This window comes from Ceratotherium simum, chromosome 2 (assembly GCF_057802395.1).
Source record: "Ceratotherium simum simum isolate JZ-2026a chromosome 2, ASM5780239v1, whole genome shotgun sequence".
NCBI lineage: Eukaryota > Metazoa > Chordata > Mammalia > Perissodactyla > Rhinocerotidae > Ceratotherium > Ceratotherium simum.
In genome coordinates, this window is record NC_141901.1 from 2,427,600 (window position 1) to 2,455,541 (window position 27,942).

General features: G+C 50.2%; 2 protein-coding genes across 2 annotated transcripts; one reads left to right on the forward strand and one right to left on the reverse strand.

Annotated features, from left to right (window-relative positions):
- Window positions 1-3,194: 3,194 nt before the first annotated feature.
- RAB7B (RAB7B, member RAS oncogene family) lies at window positions 3,195-27,942 on the reverse strand. Its single transcript, XM_004425108.3, has 6 exons — window positions 27,645-27,942; window positions 19,728-19,795; window positions 19,070-19,196; window positions 18,170-18,385; window positions 10,747-10,872; window positions 3,195-5,389 (listed from the first exon to the last, which is right to left on the reverse strand). The coding sequence occupies exons 2-6, from the start codon at window positions 19,778-19,780 to the stop codon at window positions 5,309-5,311; spliced, it is 603 nt and encodes a 200-aa protein (XP_004425165.1). The 5' UTR covers window positions 19,781-19,795; window positions 27,645-27,942; the 3' UTR covers window positions 3,195-5,308.
- LOC106801032 (large ribosomal subunit protein eL39-like) lies at window positions 25,154-25,330 on the forward strand. Its single transcript, XM_087418213.1, has one exon. It carries the CDS (start codon window positions 25,154-25,156, stop codon window positions 25,328-25,330), a length of 177 nt encoding a protein of 58 aa, XP_087274339.1.

Consider the following 27,942-nt stretch of genomic DNA (forward strand, 5'->3'; position numbering starts at 1 on the left):
CCAATGTTCATCTTCCTTGTTTTGAGTTTTGGTTATGTAATACACTTAAAGAGTTCAAAATTCAACATATAAAATTATACAAGCAAAAGTCTGGCTGCTACTCCTGACTCCCACTTGCCTGGTCCCCTCTCTGAAAGCTAACCACTTTTATTAATTTCTGATGCATCCTTCAGGAGTTATGTACAAGCAAAAATGAATATAAAGTCTAATTTAAGTTTCCTATTATAGAAAAGATAGCATATTATATCCACAATTCTGCCATTGCCTGTTCACATAACAAAATGTCTTGGATATCCATTCCATGTCATCACACAGAACATTTCATCAGCCTTTTTTTAAATAGCTGTGTGGTATTCTATTGTATTGCGCAGCGTTTGTTCATCATCTACTACGCTGAGTGCTGGGGTAAAAATGATGAATCCGAACAGGCCCTGCCTTCAGGGAGATACAGGCTCAGGGTGAACAGCCAACAATTAGGATGAAGTATCACAGGTGTAGTATCAATTAGGTGAAGTATCACACTCAAATATTTATTGAGTCTCAGCCACTTGTCAGGCATTGCTCTGGGCCCAGGGGAGACAACAGTGAACAAAGTGATGAGAATCGCTGCCCGGGGCGCTCCTATCCTGGTGGAACTGCTGTGGGGGCACCTGGCGGCCCCGACCTGGTCCAGGGTGGCGGAAGCCTTCCTGGAGGAAACGAGGTTTGAGCTGATCATTAACAGCTAAGGGGGAATGAGCCGGGGGCGGGGGGCAGTGTGCCAACAGAGGTCCCGCGGCCGGCGCAGGAGGTGAGAGGCATTCCTGGGGGCTGAGAGAGGTTCCTCTGCTTGTAGCACTGTGGGAGGCTGTGGCCAGAGCTGAGCCTGGGGAGCAGGCAGTGGTGAAGGCCTTGTGGACCACGGAAGGATTTTGTCCTTGTGGACAACGCTTGGATGGCTGCCATGCAGAGTGCCTAGGAAAGGGACAAGAGGGCAGGCAGGAGGCCTGTGGGAGGGCGGACTGTGGTCTAGGCAAGGCCTGCAGGCCGGCTGGACCAGGTGGAGCAGAGGGTAGGGGAGAAGGGACTGGATTCAAGAGAATGGCGAGGTGGTGTTGACAGGACTTGTGGGACTGAAGGAGAGGGAGAGGAGGCCTCTCATCTGAAATACGAGCCGAATGCCCTCCTCCCTGGGCTCTTCTGGGGCCTCCCAGGTGCAAGTTAGGCTCTCAGCAATCTCACTGTCCCTCCCCCCCGGCCCCAGCACCCCTTTACCTGTGTTTTTGCTCTCCTCCAATCTTAGGAGCTTCTTTATAATTTTCTGTACTTCAACACGGGAAACCTACTGTCTGACCTTCTAAGTCTCTGCGTGCCTCTCCAGTACACACACACGCACACACACACACACACACACACTACATACACACACACAACAGACACGCACACACACACCACACCACACATACACCGCAGACACATACACACACCACACCACAGACACATATACACACACACCACAGACACATATACACACACCACACACCACACACACACCACACACACATACACACACACCACACACACATACACACATCACACACAGACCACACACACATACAGACACACACCACAGACACATATACACACACCACACTCACACACATACGCACACACCACACACACACCACAGACACATACACACACACCACACACACATACACACCACACACAGACCACAGACACATACACACACCACAGACACATACACACACATCACACACACACCACAGACACATACACACACACCACACACACACACCACAGGCACATACACACACATCACACACACACACCACACACACCAGACACATACACACACATCACACACACACCACAGACACATACACACACACAAGCAAACCACACACACAAACACCCCATACCTCACAGACACACACCCGGAGTCCTGCTACAGCCCATTGCCTGCTACTTGAACTAAACTTCCCGCCTAGCCTGGTCCTCTTCCCACCCCAGTGCCGGCCCCAGCACACAACCTACAGGGAGCCTCCGGGTGTGGGGTGTGTACACAGCACACATGTCCTCATGTCCTTAGCCGGCTGTCACAGCTGGGCCTGCCGTGCATGACTATTAGTTTTGGGTGTCGCTGCTGGCATGGCTGTCCTGTGGCCACCACTGGACTGCACGCTCCCTCCTGGGAACAACACCGCATTGTGGCGCCTGGCATGTCCCTCACTCTGCTAGGAGTTGGCTGTGGCTGTGGACGGGGCAGTGAGGGAAGCTCTGCTGAGGGGGAGAAACAGCAGAAAAAGTTAGCATTTCTGCAAACTCCCTTGGGCCGCTGGGCCCGCCCAGATTTATTTGGTGATAAGATTGGGCTTTGTTTTTTCCCCAAGCCCCAAGGGTGTGTGCTACCTGGAGCCCTGGCCTGGCTCCTCTCTCTTATCCATTAGCAGCCTGGAGCTGCCCCCCAGAGCCCGGCTGTGGCGGCGGCAGAGCAGCCTGGGCCAGAGCTGTCTTGTCAAGCCGGGTCCTCTTCTCTGAAGGCATGGCTGCCCCATCTCATCCAGGCTCCAGTGGGCTCCACCCAGCTGGAGTCACAGCCCCAAATGCCGCCTCCCTCTGCCAATACCTGCCCCTACTGGTGGGTACCGAGGGCCGGCCTCAGACTCAGGAGTGGGGTGCGGGGCTGGCACGGGCGCCAGTCTGCAGTTTGTCAGCTCAGCTCCCTCTGCCCTGGGGACTGGTCGGTGTGTCCCCTAGGCATGCTAGGAGGGATGCTGTGGGCCCTCAGGCTCCCTTTCTCCACGCCTCACCCCCGACCCCGCACCGTGGGACATTCTGTCCTGGCTCCTGACTCCGGGGAGATGCAAAATGCGCGGTTTGGGCCTGGAGTTGAATCTCCACGTTGCTCTTGCAAAGGCAGATGTTTTAACTTTAGCTGCAGTGTGTCTGCAGGCCAAGTGGGCCTGGCAGGGGCTCCATCATTCTGGAGGGCACTGAACACACAGTTGCGTCCTCAGGGACGGCTTCATGGGTGTCTGCAGCCTGCACTCAGAGGGACCCTGTGTTTGGTTTAATGATCCACTATTGCTGTCTTGAAATTCTTAATAATTTTTGAACAAGGGGCTGAGCATTTTCATCTTGCACTGGGCCCCACTAGTTACATATCTGGTCCTATTTTACTTTTTGTTGTCTTCCCTTTAGTATCTTTTGAATTTTGAACTATGGAGACATGTTTGTTTCTTTTTTTTTTAATTTAATAAGGAAGTACCACAAAGGATAAAAACAAAGAAGGACATACTTATCACTTGTTGCACACATTTAGAAACGATCTGTATGCCCATTACAGTGCACAAGCTGCTGCGTACACATCCATACTCCAGACGTCCAGTCCACAGTCCCATGACTCCCAGGAGAGCCCGCGGGACGTGCAGAATGACACCCCCACGGAGCACAGAGACAGAGGTGTGCTCCGGGCCACCTGCTCCCCTGCCAGGGCCATGCTGCCACCCAGGACGAGCCTGTTCTATTCCACAGAAGGGGCTCCCCAAACTCCCTTGCTAACCCCCCATTCCCCTCCCTCGAGGGCATCTGCACAGTCAGTAGACACTCGACACTCGGGAGTCAGAGGCTGACATCCCAGGCCCGCCTGAAGCCCAGGGAGGGGCACTTCTGCGCGGACAGGCGGCTTCTGTGGTGAGCATGCTCGTGGCCGGAGGACCCTGGAGGTGATCTTGTCCGCCCCCTTCAGGCGGGGCCCTGTCTGTGCTATCTGTAGCCAGAAGAAAAAGATGACCGCCTCCGAGTCCGCAGGGCCAGAGAATCCACGAGCTCTCCGGGCCCTTCGTTCTAGTATCTGTCACCGGTAAGGATTCCTTGCCTGAATCACTGATGTTGCAGTTTTCGCCCGTTTCTTACTAGGCTTAAGAAATGGGGATTCTCCTGCCTCTCAGATCTGGAAGCGCTGAACGTGCCCGGAGCCGGCGACCAAGCTTTGAGCATCAGGGCAAGAAAGCGCAGCGGCTTAGGTTCACGGAGCGGCTCCTTTCGGCTCCACCTGGAAGAGAAAGAGCACTGCTGCCCTCTGGCGGCCAGTCGGCAGAGGCTCAAGGAGCCGTTCAGGAGGCGGGGTCCTCTTGCTTGTGCCTGGGACGGCGGCTTTGAGTCCTTAGGTAAACGTGTGTCCTTTCACTGTTCCTGGAATACAGCACGCTTGTCCTCGCCTCAGGGCCTTGGCTGCTCCCTCTCCCTGGAATGCTCTTCGTCCAGATCTCAGGTGCAGCCACCTTCTCATTCTCTAGCCCTCAGGCTAAATGTCACCTCCTCAGGGAAGCCCTCCTGGACCACGTTGTCTGAAACAGCACCCAACCCCACCTCCATCCCTTTCTAGCCCATTACCTTGTTTCATTTTGTTCAACCCTTACCTGCTATGTGAAAATACCTGTTTAAATTCTGTGTCTGTTGCCTCTCTCCCTCACCAGACTGTTGGGTCAAGGAGCATAGTCCTTGTCTGTTTCATCTGTCACTGAACCTCAGTGCATCATACATAGTAGAAACTCAAAAATACTTGTTGAAGGAATAAATAAATGCACATCAACGAGAGCAACTGAGATTTCAGCAGAGCTTCTGGTCCTCAAAACCACACTCTTGGTGTGGGCAGGGCACACATCACCCCCATTTGACAGATGAACAAGCTGAGGCTCAGAGAAATTTACAGGCGCTGCCTGAGCATCCAGCAAGGGGGAGTGAACCAGTCCCCGGTGGCTTTTCCTGGGCTCCCTCAGTCCTGTACTCTGGAGGGGGCTGAGGGGTGTCCCAGGCCTGAACAGCTGCTGCCAGGGGTTGAGGCAGGCCCTCACGTGGGGTCCAGACACTCACTCCCTGGCCCTGGTTGCTGAGGGAGGCTGAGCTATCCAAAGCCGTGCTGTGATTTTGGAATGTGTAGTGGCCTGGGTGAGGAAGGCCAGTCCACAGGACGATGTAACAGGACTCCAGAGACAGTGGCCTGTCTGTCTGCAGAGACGTGTGTTCTGGAGCAGGAGTGTGTTTGGGGAGGGCGGGCGGGAGGAAGGCTGGAGCCAGCCAGGGAGTCGACTCTTCCAGGGCCAGGATCTGGCTGTGACATTCTGGGTTTCATGCGGACCCCTGAGGGGCCAGCCTGTCCTCACTGCACTCAGCCTGAGGCAGGGCTGCCCTCTGTTTCTGGGACCAGCAGAGAGGGGATCAAGGGCCCTGCCGGAGAGCCAGGCCTCCTGGCTGAGCTCGGGCCGGCGGTGGGGCTGGTGGGGAACCGAGGGCGTCTGGAAGGTCAGCAGCATTTACTCCTGTTCTGGTCTTCTGGTGAGAGCTTGATGGAGTCTGTGAGGTAATTCTCTATGATGCTTCGGTACTGGAGAAGGAGGAGAGAAGTCAGCGTACACATCCTCAGAGGCGAAGAGCACACCTGCCCTATGTTTCTTAATGGCCAGTTGTGGTTGGGCTTTCTGCTCCCTCCCCGTTGTGCTGGCGGGAAACTGAGGCCCAGAGGGGGAAGCACCGGTCTTCCCCACCCCCTCCTTCTTTGCCTCCTCCTCCAGCCTCTTCCAGGAGCCCAGAGCAGTTAGGGGCCGCGTGAGGGGCCCAGGTCACCTGATCTCCAACCAGGACCCGTAAATTTCCATTCTCCAGAGGGGACAACTGAGGTGACGTTTGACCTCAGCAGAGATGATGACAGCCCACTCCTCATCTCTGCTGGAGACCTCTCCCAGCAAACATCCCCATACCCCAAACTTCCCTCACCATGACCACCCCCATTCCCCACCCCACCCCGGCACCTGGAGAAGCCCAGTCGGTCCTCCATCCTCCCCATGTCCAGGGAGTGCTCCCTACAGTAGACTCCATGTTTCTACTGGGCCTTTTTGCTTCTCTGGCCACCCTCCCAACTCTCCTGTCCCAACAAGGTCCAGGGAAGGCTCCTTCTCAGTCTGAAAAGCCTCTCTCCACCCGGCTGGGCCACTTCTCACCTGGGACCCACCCTGCCTGGTTCAGGGGAGAGCTTGGGGTGGGGGAGGTGGTCCTTCCTCTAGGAGGTGGGTTCTACCTGCTCAAGGGTCTCTTCTTAAGGGGATCCCCTTTCTTTACTCTGCCGCGGCTCTCTGCAGGCACCGAGCTCCCAGCACTCATGTTCCTCCCACAGCTGGTACTGTGTGTGTGCGGGTGAGTGAGCAAGCAGGTGTGCCCTAACTCTGCGTGAGTGGCTCACGATACATTGGTGTGGACCTGAGCAGGGCAGAGCCTCCTGTGGGGCAGGTGAAACTGTGCCTGGTGGTCTGCCTCTCTGAGGGGACAACATCTAGGATAGCAGTCATGCCTTCTCTCCAGCTAATTGTCGTTAAAATCCTGATGTTTCTGAACCTCCCAGTGAGGCACGAGGAAGAGCAGAGCATCACTATTTAAGTCCATTTTCACACCAACTGACCCATCTCTCCCAGCGAGGCGGGTTTTGAAAGGATTCTCTTACTGTTCGGCACTTTCTGGGTCCCTCTTCCATCATGAAAGCCAAGGAGATCTTGGCTGGGGTCAGGAGCCTTCCTAACTGGGACTTTGGACTCAGAGGGCAGGGCGTGTTGGTTCCTCACCCTGAGTATGCCCCACCCTCACATCCACGCAAGGCCCTGCTGGGCCCCAGAGCCCCACATGAACAGAAACCTGTGCCGCTGTCCATGCGCCGGCCTTCGAGGAGGGAGATGCTGAGTGCCCGGCGCGGCTGCAGGGCTGTCTGGGCTCCTTTGACTTTATTCTGGGAACAAAGGCCATGCTGCCTCGGGAAGGTGTGAGAAACTTCCTCACTCATTACACCGGCAAAGCAGAGGTCTTCACACCAGTTCTCTTCACCAATAATAGTCACACCCTCCCCAGGTCCAGGGCAACCCTGAGCGCTTCCCATTTACAACAGCATTTCACTCAATAATGGCATCATCTTGCTTCTCCAATTTCCTGCAAAACTTCCAAGCAGCCAGCAGGCCATGATTAGGTTTCCCGTGTAGTTTTTTTCTCGAGGCCCTGGTCCTCTTGGCAATGTGTGCGTCTAACTGTAAAGTAACACCACAGCGTGCTAATGCACGCGCCATTTCAGTGAGGGTGTGATCGTGGATTCTGTCCCTCTGAGTCTGGTCACCTCTGTGGCCCTGCCTTTAGGTCCTGCGTCCTGAGGACCTCGTAAAGGTCCTATAACTTTACCAAACTTACCTGCTAGCCAGCCTGCTTCCCTCCCGGACATGGTAATTTGTCTTTCTCCAATTAACCCAAAACGACCTGGGCCTCCATGCTGCAGCTCACGCCCCTGGAGCTGGGCCGGACCAGCCCCAGCAGGGGTGGTATTGCCAACTTGGGAAGAGCAAATCCCATCATCCCAAATCCCCCCAAACAGGTGGGTGTCCCTTCTTTGAGTATGAGGGCATTCTTAATCATATTTTGGAATAATTAAACACCTCATCTTGAAAGTGGCTAGATTGGGACACTGCAGTCACTCCCTACCTTCTTTCCTCTCAGAATGTTAACGAGTACGTACCTGTCGGGGGCGCTACTCGCAGATCGCTCTTTCCATCCAGAGCTCACCGCAGAACTCAGACATTTCAAGGAGCCTCGAACGCCATGTGCGCCAGTGGACGGCATTACCCCCTCCTTCTGTGACACTCCTGCTTTCCCTCCCTTCTCTGTCTTGGTCCAGAGCAGCACTGATCAATCGTCTCTCAATCTGTCAAGCTAGAAACCTTGTCCTCAACCTAAACAGCTCCTGATTCCTTCTCCTACACTGAACCATTATCAAACCCTGACGGTTCTCCCTCCAAAGTCGCTTTAATCCACCGTTTTTGCCATCTGCATCCTCTCAGGCCTGGACCATTGCACTACCTTCTTAACCACCCCAAAAGCCCAGCCTCTCTGCAGCCTGAAACTCCCCTGCTGAAAACCCTCATACATAGCTCCCGTTTTAAAATAGCTCCCATCTTTTATTTAATGCCTTCTCTGTGCTACGATACTATGTTATTTAACCCTCGCAGCAACCCCATGGGGAAGATATTATTTTAAAGAGAGGGGAGTGGTGGCTTCGGAGGCAGCAGGACTTGCTCAAGGACACAGCGAGGAAGAGGCAGAGCCAGGATTTAAAGCCAGATCTACGTGGCTTCAGAGCCCCAGCTCTGCCCGTGCCAGACGGGGGCTCCCCTCCTGTGACAGCAGCGCCTCTCACCTCTTCCTGCCCAAACACTCTGGGCTGGTGGGAATGAGCACACGACCTCCCCGGGAAGGTGGGGAGAGGTCTTGGTAGGAAATGTCTTTGAAAACTCTTGTTTGACTTTAAAATACAGTTTTGCAAACTCTAGTTTCACCTTAAAAATCCAGGTGAGTTTTACATTCTATACCCTAGTAAATGTGTTTGTTTAATGTGAAAATGTTTCTCCTCCAAATTTCTGAGTAATATAGACATTGCAGAAAGACATGCTCTGTCGGGCTTCAAGGTCCGGGGTGAGCCCCTGTGTGCCCTGGGGGGTCTAGCAGCACAGGCTGGAAAGCATAGACCTTTGGCATGCAGTCCAAAGTCCTGGCGGGGGCTCACTAGGCCTTCGTGATCTGGCGCCGTTGACCTCGCAGGCATCATCGCTCACCACGGCCCGTGCCCCCGCTTCCCTTCATGCCACATTTCTTGGTCTTACAGACAGAACCCACAGCTGCTTCCTCACATGAGCCCTGTGGATTCAAGCCTGGGCATCTGGCTGTGCCCTTCTCTCTGCCCTTCTGCTACTCCTGCTCACACCCCCGGTGGCCTACCATGTCCACCTGCAAATGGCGCATTGTCTTTCAACATCCAACTCACATGCTGCTTCTCTGGGTGGGCATCTGGCCCACCCTCACCACCAGCTGCCTCTGAGTCACCTCGGTGCCTTGACCATGCTCCCCGTGCCGATTACCTCACTGCATGACAATCTCTTTGTGAATGTCTTGCTCCTCTACGTGACCTTGGGACCACTGAGGTCCGTATCTCCAGCCCTAGCCTGACAACTCAAGAAATGTTTATGGGATTGAATTATTCCTGCTTTATAGGTAAGGGAAGTGAGGATCAGAAAAGTCACATGTCTTGCCCAGGAATTCACTCGAAAGCACTCAGGCAGGCAGGATTGAAATCCAGGTCAGTCTGACTGTGGACACCACACCTGCGTCTTCCAGACTGCTCACGAGTAAATTTCCCCCATCCACGTGAGGGACTGACGCGAGGCTTTTCCATTCTCTTGCGAAGTAAGGATGTTAAAAAAAACCAAAACAAGCAGACAAGCTACCATCTACTAACACCAGCGTGGAATAAAAGTGACACAGCAGGAAGGACATACTTTCAAGAATAAAGGACAGTCCTTCTCCAGAAAGGACAGATGCTAACCACACACAGATACTGGCTGTGGGCTGACGGCCGCTTCCCTGTGACCAAGCATTTGGCGATCATTGCACTGTGTTTATTGGGGATCATTCATCACCTATCACCATACAAGGTCAAACAGCCTTCCTCAGCCTTCCAAGGGGACAGCAGGAGCAGGCACAGCGGTATTTTAGGAGCCAAATTGACTGGCTCTGTAATAGGGCCATGCTTCTTGACCATGCGCTAGAGATGGACAACATCTGCTTTCTTTCACACAAGACAGCGGGGGCTGGGGCGGGGAGGGGAAGCATAAGGGCAGCCTGTGGGGGCACCCCTGAGATTAAGCTCTGAGGTGTAAGGATGGCAAGCTCGAGCCTTCTCCCTGGGCAGCCGCTAGAGGTGTCTGCTGCCTCTCTCCATTGTGGACACCCCCAGGCTGGGCCCTGGAGCACTTCTCTACGGGGCAGCTGGCTGCGCCAGGCCAGCCGGGCCGGTCGCCTGTGATGATGGCAAGCACGTCCACACAGGGGAAGTCGCCAATCTCCCATCCTCATTTGCTCATTTTGTCAATTCAAAATCATTGCCACGATGACCTTGTCCCCTCTTCTAAGAAGCCCACCTTGATCAGATGCAGCAGAATGAGAAACAAGCTGAGCCCCTCCTCGGGTAATCTCTCAGGGACTCTCGAGTCTCCAAACCCCACATCAGAAAACCCTGCTCCTGCTTCCAGGCAGCCTTCCCGGAGCTTCCTCCTCTCTCTGCTCCCTCCTGCCCCACAGTGCGGCTGTGTGCCCCTGCTCTGGGCCCCTCACCTCGTCCTTCACCACCATGCAATTACTGTCCACAACCACGCCTGTGCTCTGTCTTCCTCACAAGGGCGAGGGGCCCGGCACACACGGCACACTCACGGCACGCTGTTGAATGCTCACACCAAGGGGTCTAGAGGATGCGGAAGGATGTCAGCCGCCCCTGCAGGCTGACTATCCCACTGGACAAGCGCCTGGCACCAGGGGGTCTCCCGCTCTCCCACCAAGGAGGATTGAACCAGGTCGTCACCTCTTAAACCCTTGCTAAACTAGAATCTCCAGGGGTGAGGTACAGGACAGTATGTGTTATAAACTCCACAAATGATTAGAAACAGTATGTGTTAGAAACTCCACGGCCAGATTGAGGGACCAACGACTCTGTACTCTCAGCTTTACTGGAGTACTGTTGAGCCCAGTCAGCAACTAATTAATTAAGACGATGAGCAATCCTGCCCCACCCGCATCCCTACCTGTTCTCGAGACGGTCTTTTCTGGAAGCTCCTGAGTTCCCCCATCCTAGAGGGCAGCCCTGGTACTGCCACTATAGCCACTCACCCTCGACAGAGCCCGACTGGCCAGCATCTCAAAGGCTTGTACCACATTGATGTCATTCTTGGCACTGACTTCAAAATAGGGAATATCCTTCTCTTTACACCAGCCTTGGGCTACCTCCCGTGGCACCTGAATGAGGGGAAGAGATAATCACTGTTGCTGTATCATCATCCTCGCCATCCCCACTATTGTCATGTCCCCATCATCATTATCACCACCATGTCCCCACCACCACTCCCATTTATTGAGAACCTTCCATGTGTCTGTAACTTTACACATTATTTTTTAACATAAATCTACGAGGTGGCTATTTTAGCTCCATTTTACAGATGAGGAAACTGAGGACTAGAGAATTAAAAAATTTGCTCAAAGTGTGTGGGGCTGAGCAGGATTTGAACACAGGCCTGGCAGAATTAGAGCCCACTGCACGTAAGGTCTACACAAGGAGATTCTTCCTGCCATTGGTTCCTTCCCCAGTCCCTTCGAAGGGAGATGGACATGACAGACACTAGCCAGAGAGGGGGACTTCCTTCTCCTGAGCTGGCTGACCAGGTCCACACCCAAGAGGCCTGTTGCTGGGCGGAGACTCAAGTCCCTGCTAACCCTTCTTCCCCAGGGTAGAGTCCTAGGAACAGTTGATAAACTCTTACTATCGGCTGCATTCTGTGTTAGATATCTTATCGTATTAACTCATTTAATCCTCTTGATAACCCTGTGAGATGGGTCTTATTAGCTCCACTTTGTGGATAAGAACGCTGAGGCTTAGAGAGATTCGAGACTGGCCTCAGATCGCACAGCTGAGAAAGACAGAGCTGGGAGGCAGCCTGAGCTCAGTGCTTCCGCGGCATCTGCGCCGCCCTCTGCAGGGTGCTGCCGAGGAACTCTCTCCCACTGGACTGTTGGTTCCTTGCGCTCAGGGTCAGGACCTTTCTAGCTCTTGGCCTGGCACCATGAGCCACTCAGTATAGGCTAAATGAATGAATATGTGTCTACCCAAATGCAAATGGCCCATCACAGGTTGAGGGCGTTGGGTTGGAAAATGCTCTGGCAGCCTTGTGGGTTACTTCCAAAGGCAATTGGTACCATTGAGTTTAATGTCTAATTAATTATTTCAGGGAGGAGGAAATGACCATATATTGAACATTTGCTGTGCCTGGTACTTTATAACCATTGTTTCATTTTATTTAAGGGAGCCAAGGTTTTTCTCATGGAGAAAGGACCATTCTGCCGCTCTCCCAGAACACAGTGCAGCCAAGGGGAGACCAGAGACAGTCCCTCGTCAAATGGTTTTCCTTGCTCCTGCAGCTTCTGGGAATGTCTATTTTATAGGGACTAAAGGAACCATCACTGTCCCCTGTCTCTTTGGCCCTTACTTCTCTGGCCACAGGAGTGACAGCAGGGCCCAGGAGCTCATGATTCTCTTTCACTGTACCTGTTGTCCCTCAGCATCGCTCTGGCATTGTGAGGCTCGCTACCTAAGACTGAAGGGTGAAGATTGAGGTCAGCTAAGCAGCCTGCCCTTTGGGAAGCCCAGATGACACTTCCTCCCATGCCCAGGCTCTGCCTGGTCAGTCTCGCAGGAGCTATTGAACTTGAGCAGAGCAGAGAGAAACCCTAGGCCCTTGTCTTGGTTTCTGATCTCTAGGATCCTCCTGCCTTTGTGGGGAGGAGCCCCAGAATTGGCCAGGACTGGCTCCCTTCTGTGGAGCACAGACGCCCAAGACCTGGTGAGCAACCTAGAAGCCTCACAGCTTGGAGAAAATCCTGAACTATTTGGAGGAAGGATCAAGGATGGCTCCTGATTATTATTGTCCTCACTAGTAACACACAAATAAGTAATCATCAGAAGTTAACATGATACACCTCAAAGGCATCTTAGAAATGCAAAGGGCTTTGTATCTTTTAAAGTCCTTGAGTGCAAGGACTGGACTCACACTTCTTATAGCTCCTTCCTTGTTTACTTCCTCTCCCCTGCCCAGCCCCCACCTCCACCAGGTGATGAGCATTTTACTGGGCACGTCACTGGTGCTCAGGAGTTGCAGTAAAAACTGAAACGAAGTGAAAAGAAGTCAACTGCCTCTGCTTCTCCGGAAGGCAGGGAGCTTCTTTATATTTCATGGCATGAGAAGCAGGAGCCTGGATTGATGCCCAAGGTCACCAAGCAGCAGAGCTAGGCAGACAGGCCTGCAGCCACAGCCCGCGGATCTCGGCTGGCCCTCTCTCCCACTGGACAGTGCCCGGGTATGACAGATATTTATCTCATTTCGCCCCGCTCTTTCTCAGTCTGGTTTATATGGAATGATTAAATACACACTCCAAAATTCCAGCTGAGATTATGTTGCAAATTCCCATTCTTTTTACGCCCCCCTCTCCTCTCCCGTGCACCCTCAGCAAGCTGCCCTGGAAGGAAAGCCACCCAGAAAGCACTTTTCACTTTTCTCTTCCAGTGCTAGTTACAGTTTCATGATTGTTTAAATCGTCTTGTCTTTTATTTATGGGAAAAAAAGGTTTTGTAACTTAGGCTCTGAGTGTGGAAATAAATTCAGGGTGTGGTACTTGAGGACATGGGAAGTATGAAAATTTTGAAAGTGTTACTTCCATTAATTTTGCTTTTGGCTGACCATATACTATAAATATTTTACTTTTCCTGTTACAATTTTGCTTATTCATCAGAGGCCAAATGCTTGACAAAATTAGTCCAGGTTGCAAAATTTTATTTATGATGCTTTTCCATCTTATATGCATTTAAAATGATCAATTACATAAGTGCTAAAATTAGCATGTCAAATATATCTTAAACCACTACCAAGAATAACAAAGAATATTTTCAGAAAACGTAATCTCAATGATATTAGTCAGTGGTAAGTCAGAAATGACTCCCTGAGCATAGAACAAAGAATTCACATCCTAGTGAATAAATTCCTTGTAGCATAGATGCTAGCAGCATAGATGTTCTTTCTAACAAACTAATATTTTTTCAATATTACCTTCCGTAGAAGGACTAGGAATTTAAAAAAAATCTAAGTCAGTAATTTCTTTAAAAATTATCCCAGTGATAAGTATTTTAAAATTGTGGTAAAATATACATAAACATAAAATTTACCATTTTGGCTATATTTAAGTGTATAGATCGGTGGCGTTCATACATTCACATTGTTGTGCAACCATCACCCCTACTCATCTCCACAACTTTGTCATCATCCCAAATCTGCCACATATGTTTTAAATATTCATTTTCTTCTTATTAAGTGGGAAAAGCCCCTGTGTCTTCCCAGCCATGCCTTGGAGATGAGAAGAAGGAGGGTAACAATCGCTCCCCTTTGTTAAGCTTGCCCTGTGCTTTATAGGCATCATTTCCTTCCATCCCCAAACAACCTCATGAAATCTGTGTCTGGTCTCCATTTCACAGGTGAAGATACTGGAACTGGCCAAGGACACGCAACGAGCATGAATCCGTGCCCAGAGGAGGTGCTCCTTCAGCAGCCCTTAGCCACTCAACCCTGTGCGAGTGAGAATGTGCCTCCTGGCTACCCTCTCCCAGCCCAGAACACGCCTCTCAGCTCGCCTCCTCCATTCCCCACAGCACCCTCTACTCCCTCTGTGCCAAAGGCAGGACCTTAGAGGGCAGTTGCTTCCCAGCCTCAGCTCTTGGCTCTATGGTCTCGGGTCTCTGATTAAAGTCCCTCTGCTGTCCCCACTCCCATTTCCTCCTCTCCACTTCCCTATCCTCATTCCATTACTGCTCAGCACTTCCTCACCTCTGGTTCCTCCTCTCTACCTCCCTCTAGACCCTTCCCTGGGCCTATCTGTGAAAATTCAAACTGCCCCGGGGTTCGCCAATTCGGATCACGGCGCGCACCGACACACCGCTTGGCAAGCCATGCTGTGGCGTTGTCCCATATAAAGTGGAGGAAGATGGGCACAGATGTTAGCCCAGAGCCAGTCTTCCTCAGCAAAAAGAGGAGGATTGGCAGATGTTAGCTCAGGGCGGATCTCCTCACACACACAAAAAAAATTCAAACTGCCCTCATCCTCCCCACTCCAGGATCCACTCTCACCTCCCTACCTTGGCTGAACCCTGGCTTTTCCTGGATTCACTGTTCCCCCTATCGCTCCCTCCAGTGGGGGTCATTTCCATACCCTACTCGCCACAGACCCCAAGATGGGGCTGGGCTTGCCTGGGGCTTCACTGCTTCTTTCAAACCTTTATTCTTCCTCCCTCTGTAGAACAAAGCTCATCCCCCTGAGGCTTGGATTGAGCCCCTCTACCCCTTCCAGTCATCACGTGCATGCCCCATCCTGCCAGGTATCTCTTCATTCATTGAACACCCGCCATCTGGTGAGGCTTCCTCTCCACCTCACCGTGCAGCCTCCATCTCTCACGACAGCCTCACAATTCCTTCCCCTCCAACAGAATTCACCTTCCCTCTACTTCAGCCTCTTCTTCCCAGGCCCAGACCCAGGACCTCCGTAAAATATTAAATCTGGTCTCCCATTCTGTGACTCAGTCTCCTCTCCCTTTGACTCTCTCACGCCCTCACTCCTTCTGCCCTCTCTTCAACCGCTGACACCACAGCCCCCTGGCCCTTCAGCCCTCTCCTTGTCCCTCTTCAAAGTTTCTCAGAGCCCTCACAGCTCTATTTCTCAGCTACTCTCATCTGGAAAAACCTTAGTCCCAGGTCCCTTGTTCCTGGCTTTTGTCCCATACGCAGCTGTTGAAGAAAACCACAACACAGACTCCACCTCAAACTCCTGGTCTCCTCCTTGGCTGATCCCTTAGTATCACTCCTCATTCTTGCCTTTGTCCTTGCTGAGCTCCTTCGCCCGTTTCTCTCGAGTAGCTGGCAAAGCTTCACCACGATTCTGGAGACTCCTACTTGGTTCCCACCCTCCACCCTCTCAACAGAAGATGGTGCCTCTTATTTCACTGAGAAAAAGCCAGACTCTCAGGCTTGAATCCCCTCAACTTCCCACCCCATGACCTACAGACGTATGAAGCAGGACGTTAAAATGGAAGTTTCAGTGAGGCACCACAATTTGATAGACATCAGATATGAAGTTGGCTGGGAGACAGGCCACCCCTGGGACCTTGCACGTTTCCAAAGGTTGACGACCGAGAATCTGTTAGATGACTTAAAGGATTGAAAAGGAAGATTAGAAAGGATTTCTTCAGAGAGAGTTGTGTTGTAGGTACACCCTCCACAAGAGGGAGGACAGGGAAGACCTCACCTGTAGCCAAAATAGGGCTTCAAGGAGGCCACTTGGAAAGCTTAACGTATGACCCCTGGAGTGTGTTGGCTACAGTGGGATGGTGTCTGACAGGCCTCTGAGGGGAGGGATCTAGGGCAGAGAGAGAGCAGACTGCACTGGGAACTAACTGCCCTTGTCCGCACAGTGGATCCTGAAGGCACAGTGTGCCTGGTGAAGGAGACAGTGGGCTCAACAGAGAGCTAGCCAGCCTGGAGCTGTTGTACGTCCCATCAGGAGGACTGCCTACCGGAGGAGGTGACCCCAACAGGTGGAAGACGGTTGAAAAATGAGGAGTTGAGGAGAGAGAGGAGGAAAATGCAGCACCCTTGTCACGGGAGGTACAGTTACAGTCCCCAGTGGAAGCTTCCTAAGGACCCAAAGGAGTAACCCATGGAAGAGACAACTGGAAACGCCTGCTAGGCCCAGAGACACAAACTTTCTTATGATGATATCAGTCAGATAAAGATTCTCCTGTTCTCCTGACCTCCCTCTTCTTGCTTCATTCCTGACAAAGTCTGCAACCAGAATCATCTGGAGAAGGAGAGGAAGTGTGGACACATAAAATTGGCAATGAGATGCAAAGGACCACACTCCCTCCTAGACTACGGTGTTCTCACCTGCAGCTGGCACAGTGGGAAAAAGAAAGGGGGACACCTTGCCTTTGAATGAACTTAGGATTTTGATTATTATCTGATATTGGATATTTGTAATTAGAGAACTGACACTGAATTTACAACCTAAAGTGACCATACAATTGATGACTCCTAGCTTTCTATTTCCAGCACAGACTTCTCCCTTGAAGTTTCATTCTTATGTATTCTAAAGCTTACCGGTCATCTGTAATTAGCTGCTCTACAAGCTCCTCAAACTCAGCATGTCCAAACCAAACTCATCTCGTTCTCTCTGTACAGGAGGCCCTTCTTTATGTAAGTGGCAGCTTAGTTGGAAGAATTATCTTCCATCCATCCATCCATGGTTCCAAATGATGCCTCAGTTCTCCTATTACTTTCCTCCGTTTTAATCATTATAAAAACATAGTTCAAATATGATGACTCAGTACCCCATTTCTTTTCTCTATTTGAAACACTAAGACAACCTTATTCAAATGGCTCTTTTTGGTGTCATTTGGGCTTCGTCTGGCGCAAGAGTATCTTTTTTTTTTTTTTTAAAGGAGAGCTGGACTCCTAAGTGCCTCCATTTTTATTTATTTATTTATTTGTTTATTTATTATTTAAAAAAAATTTTTTTTTGCAGGAAAGATTTGCCCTGAGCTAACACCTGTTGCCAATCTTCCTCTTTTTTGTTCTTCCCCAAAGCCCCATTGCATGGTTGTGTATTCTAGTGGTAAGTCCTTTGGTTCTTCTATGTGAGCTGCCGTCACAGCATGGCAACTGACAGATAGGCAGTGTGGCTCCACGACCGGGAAATGAACCCGGGCTGCCAAAGTGGTGAGAGCACTGAACTTTAACCACTAGGCCACCAGGGCTGGCTCCAGAGGCTCTTTTACAAATTAAGTCCACTTCTATTCTGTTCTCACTAGCAATGATGCAGAGAGCTCTCCTCGACGCCCCTGCAATGGTAAACACCCACACAAGAGGGGTCGCTGTAGCCATGGAGCAGACCAGCTGCCAAGTGGTTAGCCAGGTGATCCAGAATATGCTTAAGCTAATAAAAAAAAATGTCACTACTTTCGCAGAGAATTTGTAGATTGAAGAGTTTATCACTGCAGACCCTGTAGCTGACCCCAGGTAGAAATACTGTTCTACAGGTTAATTCAAATTCTACTTGCCTACCTCTGATGCCTTATCTCTTCCATTCCCTGTCTCCAGACAAAATTGCCTTCAGTTCTCAGCTTACATCATGCTATTTCTTCCCTTTGCTCATGCTGTTTCTTCAGCCTGGAATCCACCTCCTCTAGGAAGCCCCTTCTGTGTTCTGGGCTTGAGTAGATGCCCTTTCATTGTGGTCCCCAAATATCCAAGGTATATGTCTATTGTTGCATTTAGTATATTGTATCATAGTTGTCTTTTAAAGTGTCTGTATCCACTACTAGACTGTGAAATTCTTAGGGTAAGGACTGTGCCTGATTCAGCTCTGCATGTGTAGGACCTTACACAGCGCCTGGCATAGAGTTGGTGTGCACATAACGTCTGGTGAGTGAGTGAAGGAGTGGTACCTGCCGGTCTGCCAGATCAATCTTGTTGCCCAGCACCACCATGGGGTAGGACTGCTCCATTGGAATGGTTTTGGCGAGAACATCACCCCGCCAGGTATCCAGGGCTTCAAAGGACTCCAGGTCGGTGACATCAAAAGCCAGGATGCAGCCATCAGAGCCTTTGTAGAACGTGGACACCATAGAGCGGAACCGCTCCTGTCCGCCTGTGTCCCAGATCTGAAAGCGAAGAGCAGCAGCCCCACGGGGCTGTGATGAGGCGCTGGAGGTAGGCCCAACTGAGTCACATCATGTCAAAGCTCCTTTTTTTGGATAGAGAGCAGACAGCCCTGGCACAGGTGCATGTGGTCCTTTCACACACGGGCTTCTTGACCCTGTCACTCAAGGACACCCCAGTATCTTTGCACAAACATTATCATCCCAAGAGAACTTTCACATCCGAGCCCTCATTATTCCCCTGGGTCATCAGGGCAGGCATTGTTATTCCCATCTGAGAGATGGTTAGACCTTGGAGCGACTTGCCCAAGGCTACTTGCCAAATTTTCCTGAGACTGGGAAACTCCTGGGTTAGCACTCTTCCTTCTAGATCAGGGATCAGCAAATTTTTCTGTAAAGGGCCACATAATAAATATTTTAGGCTTTGCAGACTATACTAGCTGTTGCAACTACTCACTTCTGCTGTTGCAGTGCGAAAGCAGCCATAGACCATAAGTAAACAAATGAGCATGGCTATGTTCCAAAAAAACTTTATTTACGAAAGCAGGTGGTGGACCAGATTTGGCCCATGAGTTGAAGTTTGCTAATCTCTGCTCTAGACCATTCTAGCTCCTGGTGCACATTGCTGTGTTGAGTGGGGTGATTTTCAGGTATGTATGTTGATGAGGGAAAGGGAGGGCTGCTCACCTGTAGCTTCAAAGTTGTGTCATCCAGTATGATAATCTTGGAGAGAATGCTGGCCCCTAGTGTGGTCTGATAGTCCTCGTAAAATGTCTTGTGCACATATTGGTGGAGGAGGGAGGTCTTTCCTACACTGAGGAAAAACACCCAGACACATGTGGACACGCATATGAACACACACACACCATCCATACCATTCTCAAAATCTTACCATGCCCCTCTCGCCACCATCTCTCCCTGACATTCTGAATTTCTAACATTTGAAGTCCAAGGACCGTACTTTGAGTAGCAAGGGACTAGGGAATGGTCTCTAGAGTAGGGACCAGTTAAAGGAGCAGGGAAGTTTGCAGAGAGCTGAGCGCCCCACAGCAATGGTCAGATCTTTTCTGTGTGTGGCAGGAGGTGAGAGGGCAGATAGATGCTAAGTGGCTTGACTAATTCACACAGCTAGTTACTGCAGAGCTGGGACCAGAAACCAGGGTGCCTGACTCTCAGCCTCTTTCTCCCATCTGAGCTCCCTTCCTTGGGATAGGATACCCTCCCTGGTGCCACTCTGAATCAGAAATGGACCCATGGGAGGTGGGAACACATCCAGGAAGTCTCGCTACCCTTCAGTAGGGAGCTGCTTCCCAACTCCCAGATCCCCAAGCTGAGCTTGGCTTACCCCAGGGCTCCAATGATGATGAGCTTCAGGTCCACCTTCTTCCGGGGATTCATGAGGGGCTTCAGAGCCTGTAGGGAAACAGAAGTCATCCACATGCTGGCCAGAGTCCCCTGTGGCCATTTTCACTGAGGCTGCCCTCTACTTTTCCCTCCTCGATGTGCAGATCACTGCCCTGGGCTGAGAACTTGGGTGGGGTTGTTCTCCAAAAGAGGCGGATGACTTAGCAACCCTTACTATACCCTACCCCTCCCTTCCAGGGCCTCCCCAAGGCTAGAAGGCTGGTGGCCCCACAGGACAGGCACGTCTCTCACCCTTCAGCTCCACCAGCCCTGCTGTTGGAGGCAGCCAGGAGAGCCAAGAAGGCGGGATGGGACTGAACAGAGGCCTCACAGACAGTCAAGCCTGAAGCCAGGGATGGAGGGCAGTGTGGGAAGAGGAGATGGGGGCAGGACAAGGGGTCCATTGTCAGGACTGCCTGAGAGGCTTTGGTTGGAGGAGCACCCCTCCCCCAGCCCGAGGTGTTGCTGAAATCGCAGAATCAAAGGCTCTTCTCTAATGCAGCTGGTGGGGTTGTAATTGGTACATGTTTCTGGAAAGCTACTTGGCAGCAAGTATTGAGAGCCTTAAAAATGTCCCTGCCCTTCACTTCTAGGAATGTGTCCTAAGGAAATAATCCGAAATGTGGGCAAAGACTCTTCTTCAAGAATGTTCTTCTCAGTATTATTTACAAACATCCAACAATAAAGAAGTGGCTAAATAAGTCATGGCACACAATGCACTATTAAGTAGTCATTAAAATGGAGTTTTGGAGCATATTATAGTAATGTGGGAAAGTGCTTATGCCGTAGGACATAAATGAAAAACAGAAGACACTAAACTGTGCATACAATACTACCTCCAAATATTAAAATGAGTTCCTACTTTCATGGAAAATGGTCTAGAGAGAAATATACAAAAAATTTAAGTGGTTAATTCTGAGTGGTAGAAAATTACATGATTTTAATATTGTTCTCTGTGCTTTTTAGTATGTTTCAATTTTTTTTTACAACAAACGTGTGTTGTTCCTGTAAGAGAAAAATACGTATATGTGCATGTGTGTGCATTTTATATATACGTGTATGTAAATTTTATATATGTTTATTTATTTTTTAATAAGATAAATCAGAACTGTTGCAGAGGATTGTGCTTCACTGTCTCTTCGGTTCTACCCTTACACGCACGCACATTTGTACACTATTCCCAACTCCTGGGTCTTCTATCTTTGCATGCACTAGACATTCTGAGAAAACAGACTCTGCCTGGCTGAGGCGTCAAAAGTTGGCCAGCTTGAGTTTCCCCTGGTACTTGGGAAAGGCTCTAAATGGGATGTCTAGTTCTCACTTTGCCACTGCGTGACCTTGGGCCAGTTACCTCCCCTCTCTTTGCCTGCTTTCCAGCTAGAGAGTGAGCCAGTTGGGACCCAAAGACTCAAGGTCCTTCTGCTGGCAAATGCTTTATTTGGAGCTGTAACTCACTGGACCACGAGAGCTTTGTCTGGGGTGCCTAGTCAGTGCACAGTTAGAGCAGAAGACCCCCAGAGGCCTAGGGTTGTTTGTGCCCCTCCATGAACCATGTCATGGACCAAGGCTGATTTGAGGCTCTACTCAGAGCTGCTTGTCCTAGGAGCCAGATTGGTGGCACTGGACTTTCTGCTATAACCCAGGAGGGCTGGGTTGGCATGGTGAGAAACAGGCCTTTTTGATGGTCCATGCGTTCATTCAACAAATGCCTACACGTCTACTGCATGCAAAGCCCTGCACTCGACACTGGGAGGAGCACAAAGACAAAGCAAATAGGAACCCACCCTAGGGAGTCATCAGGGGAGAAAGGGCAGGGGCTGAGCAATTACACCGGAGAGGAAGTGTAAAGTGCCCCCACAGAGGACAGAGAAAGTCCTGAGGGAATCTGGGAAAGGGGTCAGGGAGAAGCCAGCAATCTGAAGAAACGAGACAGGTGGTTGGGGGTGATATTTCAGAGGTAGGGAATGAATGAGTCCAAGCCCTGGGAACAGGTGAGTGGAGAAGGTGGATGGTTTGCTTAGGGAAGGGTGAGGTGAAGGGTATGGAGAGAGGAAAGCCTGGAGAGGAAGAAAAATTAAGATGGCTCATGAATATCAGACCAAGGATTCTGTCCTTCATTCATTCAGCAAATATTTCCCATGCTCCAGAAAAGCAATGGAAGAGAATTCAAGGTCTTCACTGGGGTTGGCATTTTGTAATGGATGTCACTGCCCACAAGGAAACCAGCCAAGAGAGAAGTAGCTCAGAAGCTCCTAAAAGGCACAGGTCTCTAAGCATCAGTTGCCGCTCCAGAGAGGGAGCAATGGTGAGCTCTTTCCTAAAGGCTTTGGTACGACACGCTAACTTAGCTTCAAAAGCCAACACAGAGCCTTAGAAAGGGAGTCAGAAAAAAAGGGAGGCAGGAGAAGTAAGAAAGGAACTAGCATTGGCTGAGTATCTTCAAGGTGCTGTTCTGCATCCTCTGTAGAGCTTAGGGAATCCTCCCAAGAGCCCTAAGAGACGAGTACAACCGAGCCTCAGAGGAACCAAGTCACTCATAACTCATCCAGGCCACACGGGTAGTACATGGACGAGCTGGTGTTTGAATCCAAGGCCAGAGAAGGCTCCTCTGCGCCACGTTGCCTCCTGACTTCCTGAGTTTGAACCCATAGAATCTGTGTGCACAGAATCTAGGGCACTGGACTCAGGTTTGGTGAGCACAACAAACCCTAGTAAGAGTTGGAGGAGATTGAGAGAAAGACAAAGTGACGAGAGGTACAGTGGAGGGAGGGAACTGGGGCTGCTGAACTGGAGCTGCTGGGTGAGGACTGACCACAGGGTCAAGACTGGGCATGCTGAGGCAGAGGGAAATGTGCTCACATGCTGTGACACAGCCATGCTGCCTGGCGGCTCACACTATGAGCTCACACTTATTTTCCTGGCACTGTGCTGAGGGCCTTGCAAATATGTGAATAGACAGTATGCATATCATTGTGAGGTTAAATGACTGCATACATTATTATCATACGTTTAATACATACATTATCTGGCCGGCCCTGTGGCTTAGCGGTTAAGTGCGCGTGCTCCGCTGCTGGCGGCCCGGGTTCGGATCCCGGGTGTGCACCGACGCACCGCTTCTCCCGCCATGCTGAGGCCACAGCAACTAGAAGGATGTGCAGCTATGACATACAACTATCTACTGGGGCTTTGGGGGAAAAAAAATAAATGAAATTATAATACATACATTATCATAATACATTTACTGGCACAAATTAAGGGCTCAAGGATTGTTAGCTCTTTTACCACTACTCTTAGCACACAAAAAATAGCCTGTGGGGTTGACACTATTATGATCTCTATTTTACTACTGAAGAAAGATGTTTGGAGAAGTTAAGTAGTTCATCTCTAAAGACACAGCCTGTAAGTCGTAGGGCCTGGGTTTGAATCCAGGCCTAATTTCAGAGCCCACACCCTTAACTGCTAGGGTCTACTGCCTCCTGCAAATCTGGAATGAGGATCACACACCTTGCCACTTTCTGCCCCTGTCTGGCTTGGGAGCTGGATGCTGTGGATGGACAGGTTTGGCGTAGTGCAGCCAGGCTGGTGTGCGCATAAAGGGAAAGCTGGCGGGGGGAGGTAGAAAGTGTATGTGTTATGTAAAACAGAGGATCAATTTCCACTATGTGTAAAGCACTCTATGGGTAATCAAAAACAACGTACAAGATAAAAGTGAGCAAAGAGTATGAGTAAGTAACCAGTAGAAGTCTTATAAACAGTTAGTAGTAGGCTTTGAAAAGATACTCAAACTTACTCATTTTTAAGGGCACGCAAAATTTAAAAATGTCATTTTTTTTTTTACCCACCAGAGTGGCAAAAATTAAAGAGTGATGATAATATTTAGTGTTGGCAAATGTGTTGAGGAAACACTCTCGTGTATCGTGGATAAAGTATGAATTGGCACAGTCTTTCTTGGAGGGCAATTTGACAATATCAAAACTTAATACGCACATACCCTAGGTTCTAATTCTAAGAATCTATCCTACAGAAATACGCATATACTCAAACACACATTTGTACAAGGATGATGGCTGAAGAGCATTGTTGTAACCTAAAAGTCCATCAATAAGAGCTCTCTATGTAAATTATGACCCATTCATTCTTTGGAATACCAAGCAGTTTTTAAAAGACAGAAGTAATGAAGTAGAAATGTCTGCTGATAATTTAAGTAGAAAAAGAACATTATTGAACTTTGTGTATAGTATGATCCCACTTGTATAAAAGCAAACAACAAACCTATGTGTGTGACTATATGGTTGATAATATATTGATGCTTGTCCTGCAAACACACAGAAAGCTATGGATAGATACAAACTAAATGATTCCTACGAGGTGGGGAAAGGTAGATTAGAGGCCAGGAGCTGTTGTTTTATTTTATATTTATCTTGTGTTAAAATTGGCTACACAAGCCTAAGCTATAATTTAAAAATATCAAAGACTTAACATTTCTTTCCAAAGAGCATGTGGACGGATGGCAGCCCAAGGTCATCTGAGTGTGACTTCATGGCAGGACGAATGACTTCTGTGTATGGGCAAGAGAGGGAGGCCACCTGGCACCCTGGAATGATCATGAGGTTCCGAGTCATAGTTCTTATCCCGTCTCCACACGTTTGTGACCTCGGGTAAGTTACTTAAGTTTGCTGAGTCTGTTCCCTCGTGGGTGAAATGGACATCCCTCATGGCCACAGCTTATTCTGCAGGGTGGTGTGTGTCATGTTCTTATAGCACAACAGCCTCCCCAAATTAGGGAAGATCCAGTTAAATGGTTAACAACTTGGGGCAGGGGAGCAGAGATCTGATCTGTAGTGCTTGCCACTTTCTGTGGTGTAAAGAAATACTTCCTCCATGGCTGATTTCAAGCTATCAGTGTGGAGCCTGCTCCAACACATTATAGGAGGGACTTCTAAGGTCATCTAGTCCAATCTCCCCACCAGTGCTTGAGCCGTCTCCACCACATTCATGGAGAGATGGAGCCAGACTTGCTTTCATAGAGCTTCTTCCCCCCAGTGTGGGTGGATTTCTCCTGGGGACCACACAAAAAATGCTCAACTCCTCTGCCACTTGCTAGCCCTTCTGAGGTTTAAAGTCTTCCCTTTGAGTTCTAGTTGAGTCTTTTCTTCCCCAGACCCTTGTAACTCACCTCTGTCTTGATTCTGAGCTCACCTCACCCCACCGCCACCCTGGTCCCTTCCCCTGGATGTGCCCTCAGAGCATGCTGCCACTGCCAGTCCCCTACCCCACTCCCAGAAGGGCAGGAATTTGCTGAGGCTGCTCTGTAAAACAGCCTGGTTCTCTCCCTCTGTGCCGTCATGGTGTGTGCATTGACTCATCATGGTTGACTCATTCCTCACCATGTCTTCTCATAAGACTTGCAGGACCAAGCGATTCCTGGCCAAGAATCAAAAGCAGAATCATCCCATTCTCCAATGGATTTGGATGAAAACTGGTAATAAAATCAGGCACAACTCCAAGAGGAGACACTGGAGGAGAACCAAGCTGGGTCTATAAGGAATCGCATGTGAGATGGCACACATATTGATGCTGTATCAAGGTCACTAGCATCCTACCATGTCAGGCTTTAAAAATCACCACTATCTGGACAGTTGGACATGTTTTATTGGGAAAATGATTTTTCTTTTTGTTTCTATGCTTCCGTATGAGTAGGTGTTCAGTAAGAAATACATGAGAACTTTTATTTGAAAAAAATAAAATAGAATAAAAAAGCCTGGTCCTTGGGCCCAGGATAACTAGCAGCAACAGAGGGTGACTAGGACTGCGTCAGTGGCAGGGAGGGCAGCTCAGGGGTCAACGCTGGCTGGGCACACCAAGGAAGCATGTGCAGATTTCCGATGGTGGCTCCAGTCCCTTCCCAAATCCTCTGTGCTCTACCCTTGGCTGGGCTTTGGCAATGGCTGTCCTCCCACTCCTCCCACTCCTCCTCCCACTCAGCTGACTCAGATGCTTCAAACCAGGGCATCCTCCTAGAGGCCAGGCTGAGTCACCACCCTCCACTGTTAAATAACAGTGAAAAGCAGGCTTGGAATGCAAAGCCCGCCTTCAGCCAGCCGGGTGTACACAGAGCAGAATCTGCAGGGGACTGTTGCCATTGCATTCAACTCACTCTTCACCCTCTCTTGCCTGGCGCACTTCTAAGCCCAGAGCCCTGGCCCTGCCTGGTATGCCAAAGCTACAGTGTAGCTCAGTCCCTGGGGAGTAAGAGAGACTGAGTTGATGCTCTCCCCTAATAAAATATTTTTTTAAAAAGCCCTAGCTCTTGGAACCAGACTTACGAGAACTCTTGGACCTGCTCTGCTCTCACCTTCCCAATTCCCTTCTCTCCCTAACCCATGGCCCCAGCCACAACCCAGGTACAATCTCCTGCCTCTTTTGTGTTGGGTTGACGTGTCATTTCTGCTAATAGGGAGGAGGGATGAGGGAGGCCAGTGTGCATGGGTAGATGAGAATTCTGAAGCAGGCAGTCTCCCCACCCACCTCCTACTATCTTACCCCACTTTTCAGTGCCTCCCGTCCCTGTTCCCACATCTTGGAAAATGACAAATGTATCCCCCCTAAAACATTAATGGGATTTACAATCTGGGGAGTAAAGTTCGTCTTTGAAAAGAGGCTATCTAGGGAGCACAAGGTTTTATTGGCTCCCAGGAAGTCTCACAACTCTGTCTTAACCACTTACATCTCAGCAGGTCTAGACCTGCTCACTCTGGAAAGTGCACCCACAGCCCTGGTTTCAAGAGTCTCAGCGTTCTCGTTCTTTGAGTTCTTTGGGAGTATTAGTCTTGTTTTACCAAGTAAATTGTCAGTGCCCAGAGGGCAGGACAGTGCCTCACACCTCTCTGTACCCCTCCAAAGAGCCTGACCCATGTTGGGAATATTGAGTCTTCAATAAATGGTCATCCATCATCCTCATCTATCTGTCCATCCACCCATCCATCTATGCATCCATCCACCCATCCATCCACCCATCCATCCATCCATCCATCCAACTATCTGTCTATCCATCCATCTATCTGTCCATCCAAACATCCATTGGTCTGTCTGTCCATCTGTCCATCCATCCAGCACATGTGCTTATTATGCATCAGCAATATGTAGGTCTGAGAATATAGACAAGTTATTATCTCCAGGGGACTTATGTGGTGGGGGATGGATTGGTAAGCCCCTCAAAATCACTTTTATTAATGCATAATGCCTAGAAATTATAGGATACTTTGCAGTTTACAAAACGCCATCATAGCCTGGTGGATTCCTGAGCCAAGGACAACTAGGTAGTGGCAAGCTCAGACGGGACTCTAGGTCTGTCTGACTCTGTTCGTTGGCTCGCCTAGCATTGCTGAGCTGTGCTAGGAGACATATTTATGATTTAGAACAAGAGGGACACTTTCCTACTCCAAGGGTTCCCCTGTCCCTGATTAGACCCTTTGCGTGATATGGGTTCCAGCCCAGAAGGTACCCTGTCCATGTGGCAAGGGGACTCCGGGTGCTGGCAGGACTCTGGTTCCTGGCTGGTCCTCCTCTGGCTGAGCCAGCAGCCCTGTCATCCTGCTGAGACTAACAGCCGGTGTAGAGCCCCGAGCCGGGCCCCAGCTCCCTGGGCTGGGCGGGGAGTCCTCTCTGCATGGCTCGCTGCCAGTCCCTGGGTGTTTCTCCAGCGTGGGGGTCTTGGGACTGGATCTAAGCCTGACAGCTGCCAGATTCTAAGCCTCATTCTTGCATCCCCTGCCTCCATTCCTCCCTTCAAAACCCAAATACTCTAGAGGCTGCTGGGGCAGACAGAAGAACCAAGAAAAATTTCCAGGGCACTTACGGTTGTAGCTGCTTAGCATTCAGCCTCCAAAGGCGGGCAGGAGTCCTCTCTGAGTCAGGGGTCTCCTGTTAGAGCAAGTCTCAGCCGGGTCGGAGGAAAAAGGCTTTGGGAGCAAAAAAGAGTTTGTTGAGGCCAAGACACTTCCTTCTGAATTTTCCTCCTCTCCCTCTCATGCACAGACTTGGGAAAGTTGCAAAAGAGGCTGGGCCGGGGTGACCTCAGCTGTGTGGGTGGAGGGGGTGGGGTGAAAAGGGAAAGCTAGGCTTCAGAGCTGACTGGATTTGGGGCCCCATGAGAA

What these genes read in the sequence shown, in the direction of transcription:
- RAB7B (XM_004425108.3), bottom strand. Translation starts at nt 19,780, where the DNA reads ATGAATCCCCGGAAGAAGGTGGACCTGAAGCTCATCATCATTGGAGCC. An exon ending in ATCATCATTGGAGCCCTGGG is followed by an intron (nt 19,197 to 19,727) that starts GTAAGCCAAGCT and finishes GTTTTTCCTCAG; the next exon opens with TGTAGGAAAGACCTCCCTCC. An exon ending in ACACAACTTTGAAGCTACAG is followed by an intron (nt 18,386 to 19,069) that starts GTGAGCAGCCCT and finishes CTTCGCTTTCAG; the next exon opens with ATCTGGGACACAGGCGGACA.
- LOC106801032 (XM_087418213.1), top strand. Translation starts at nt 25,154, where the DNA reads ATGGTTGACTCATTCCTCACCATGTCTTCTCATAAGACTTGCAGGACC.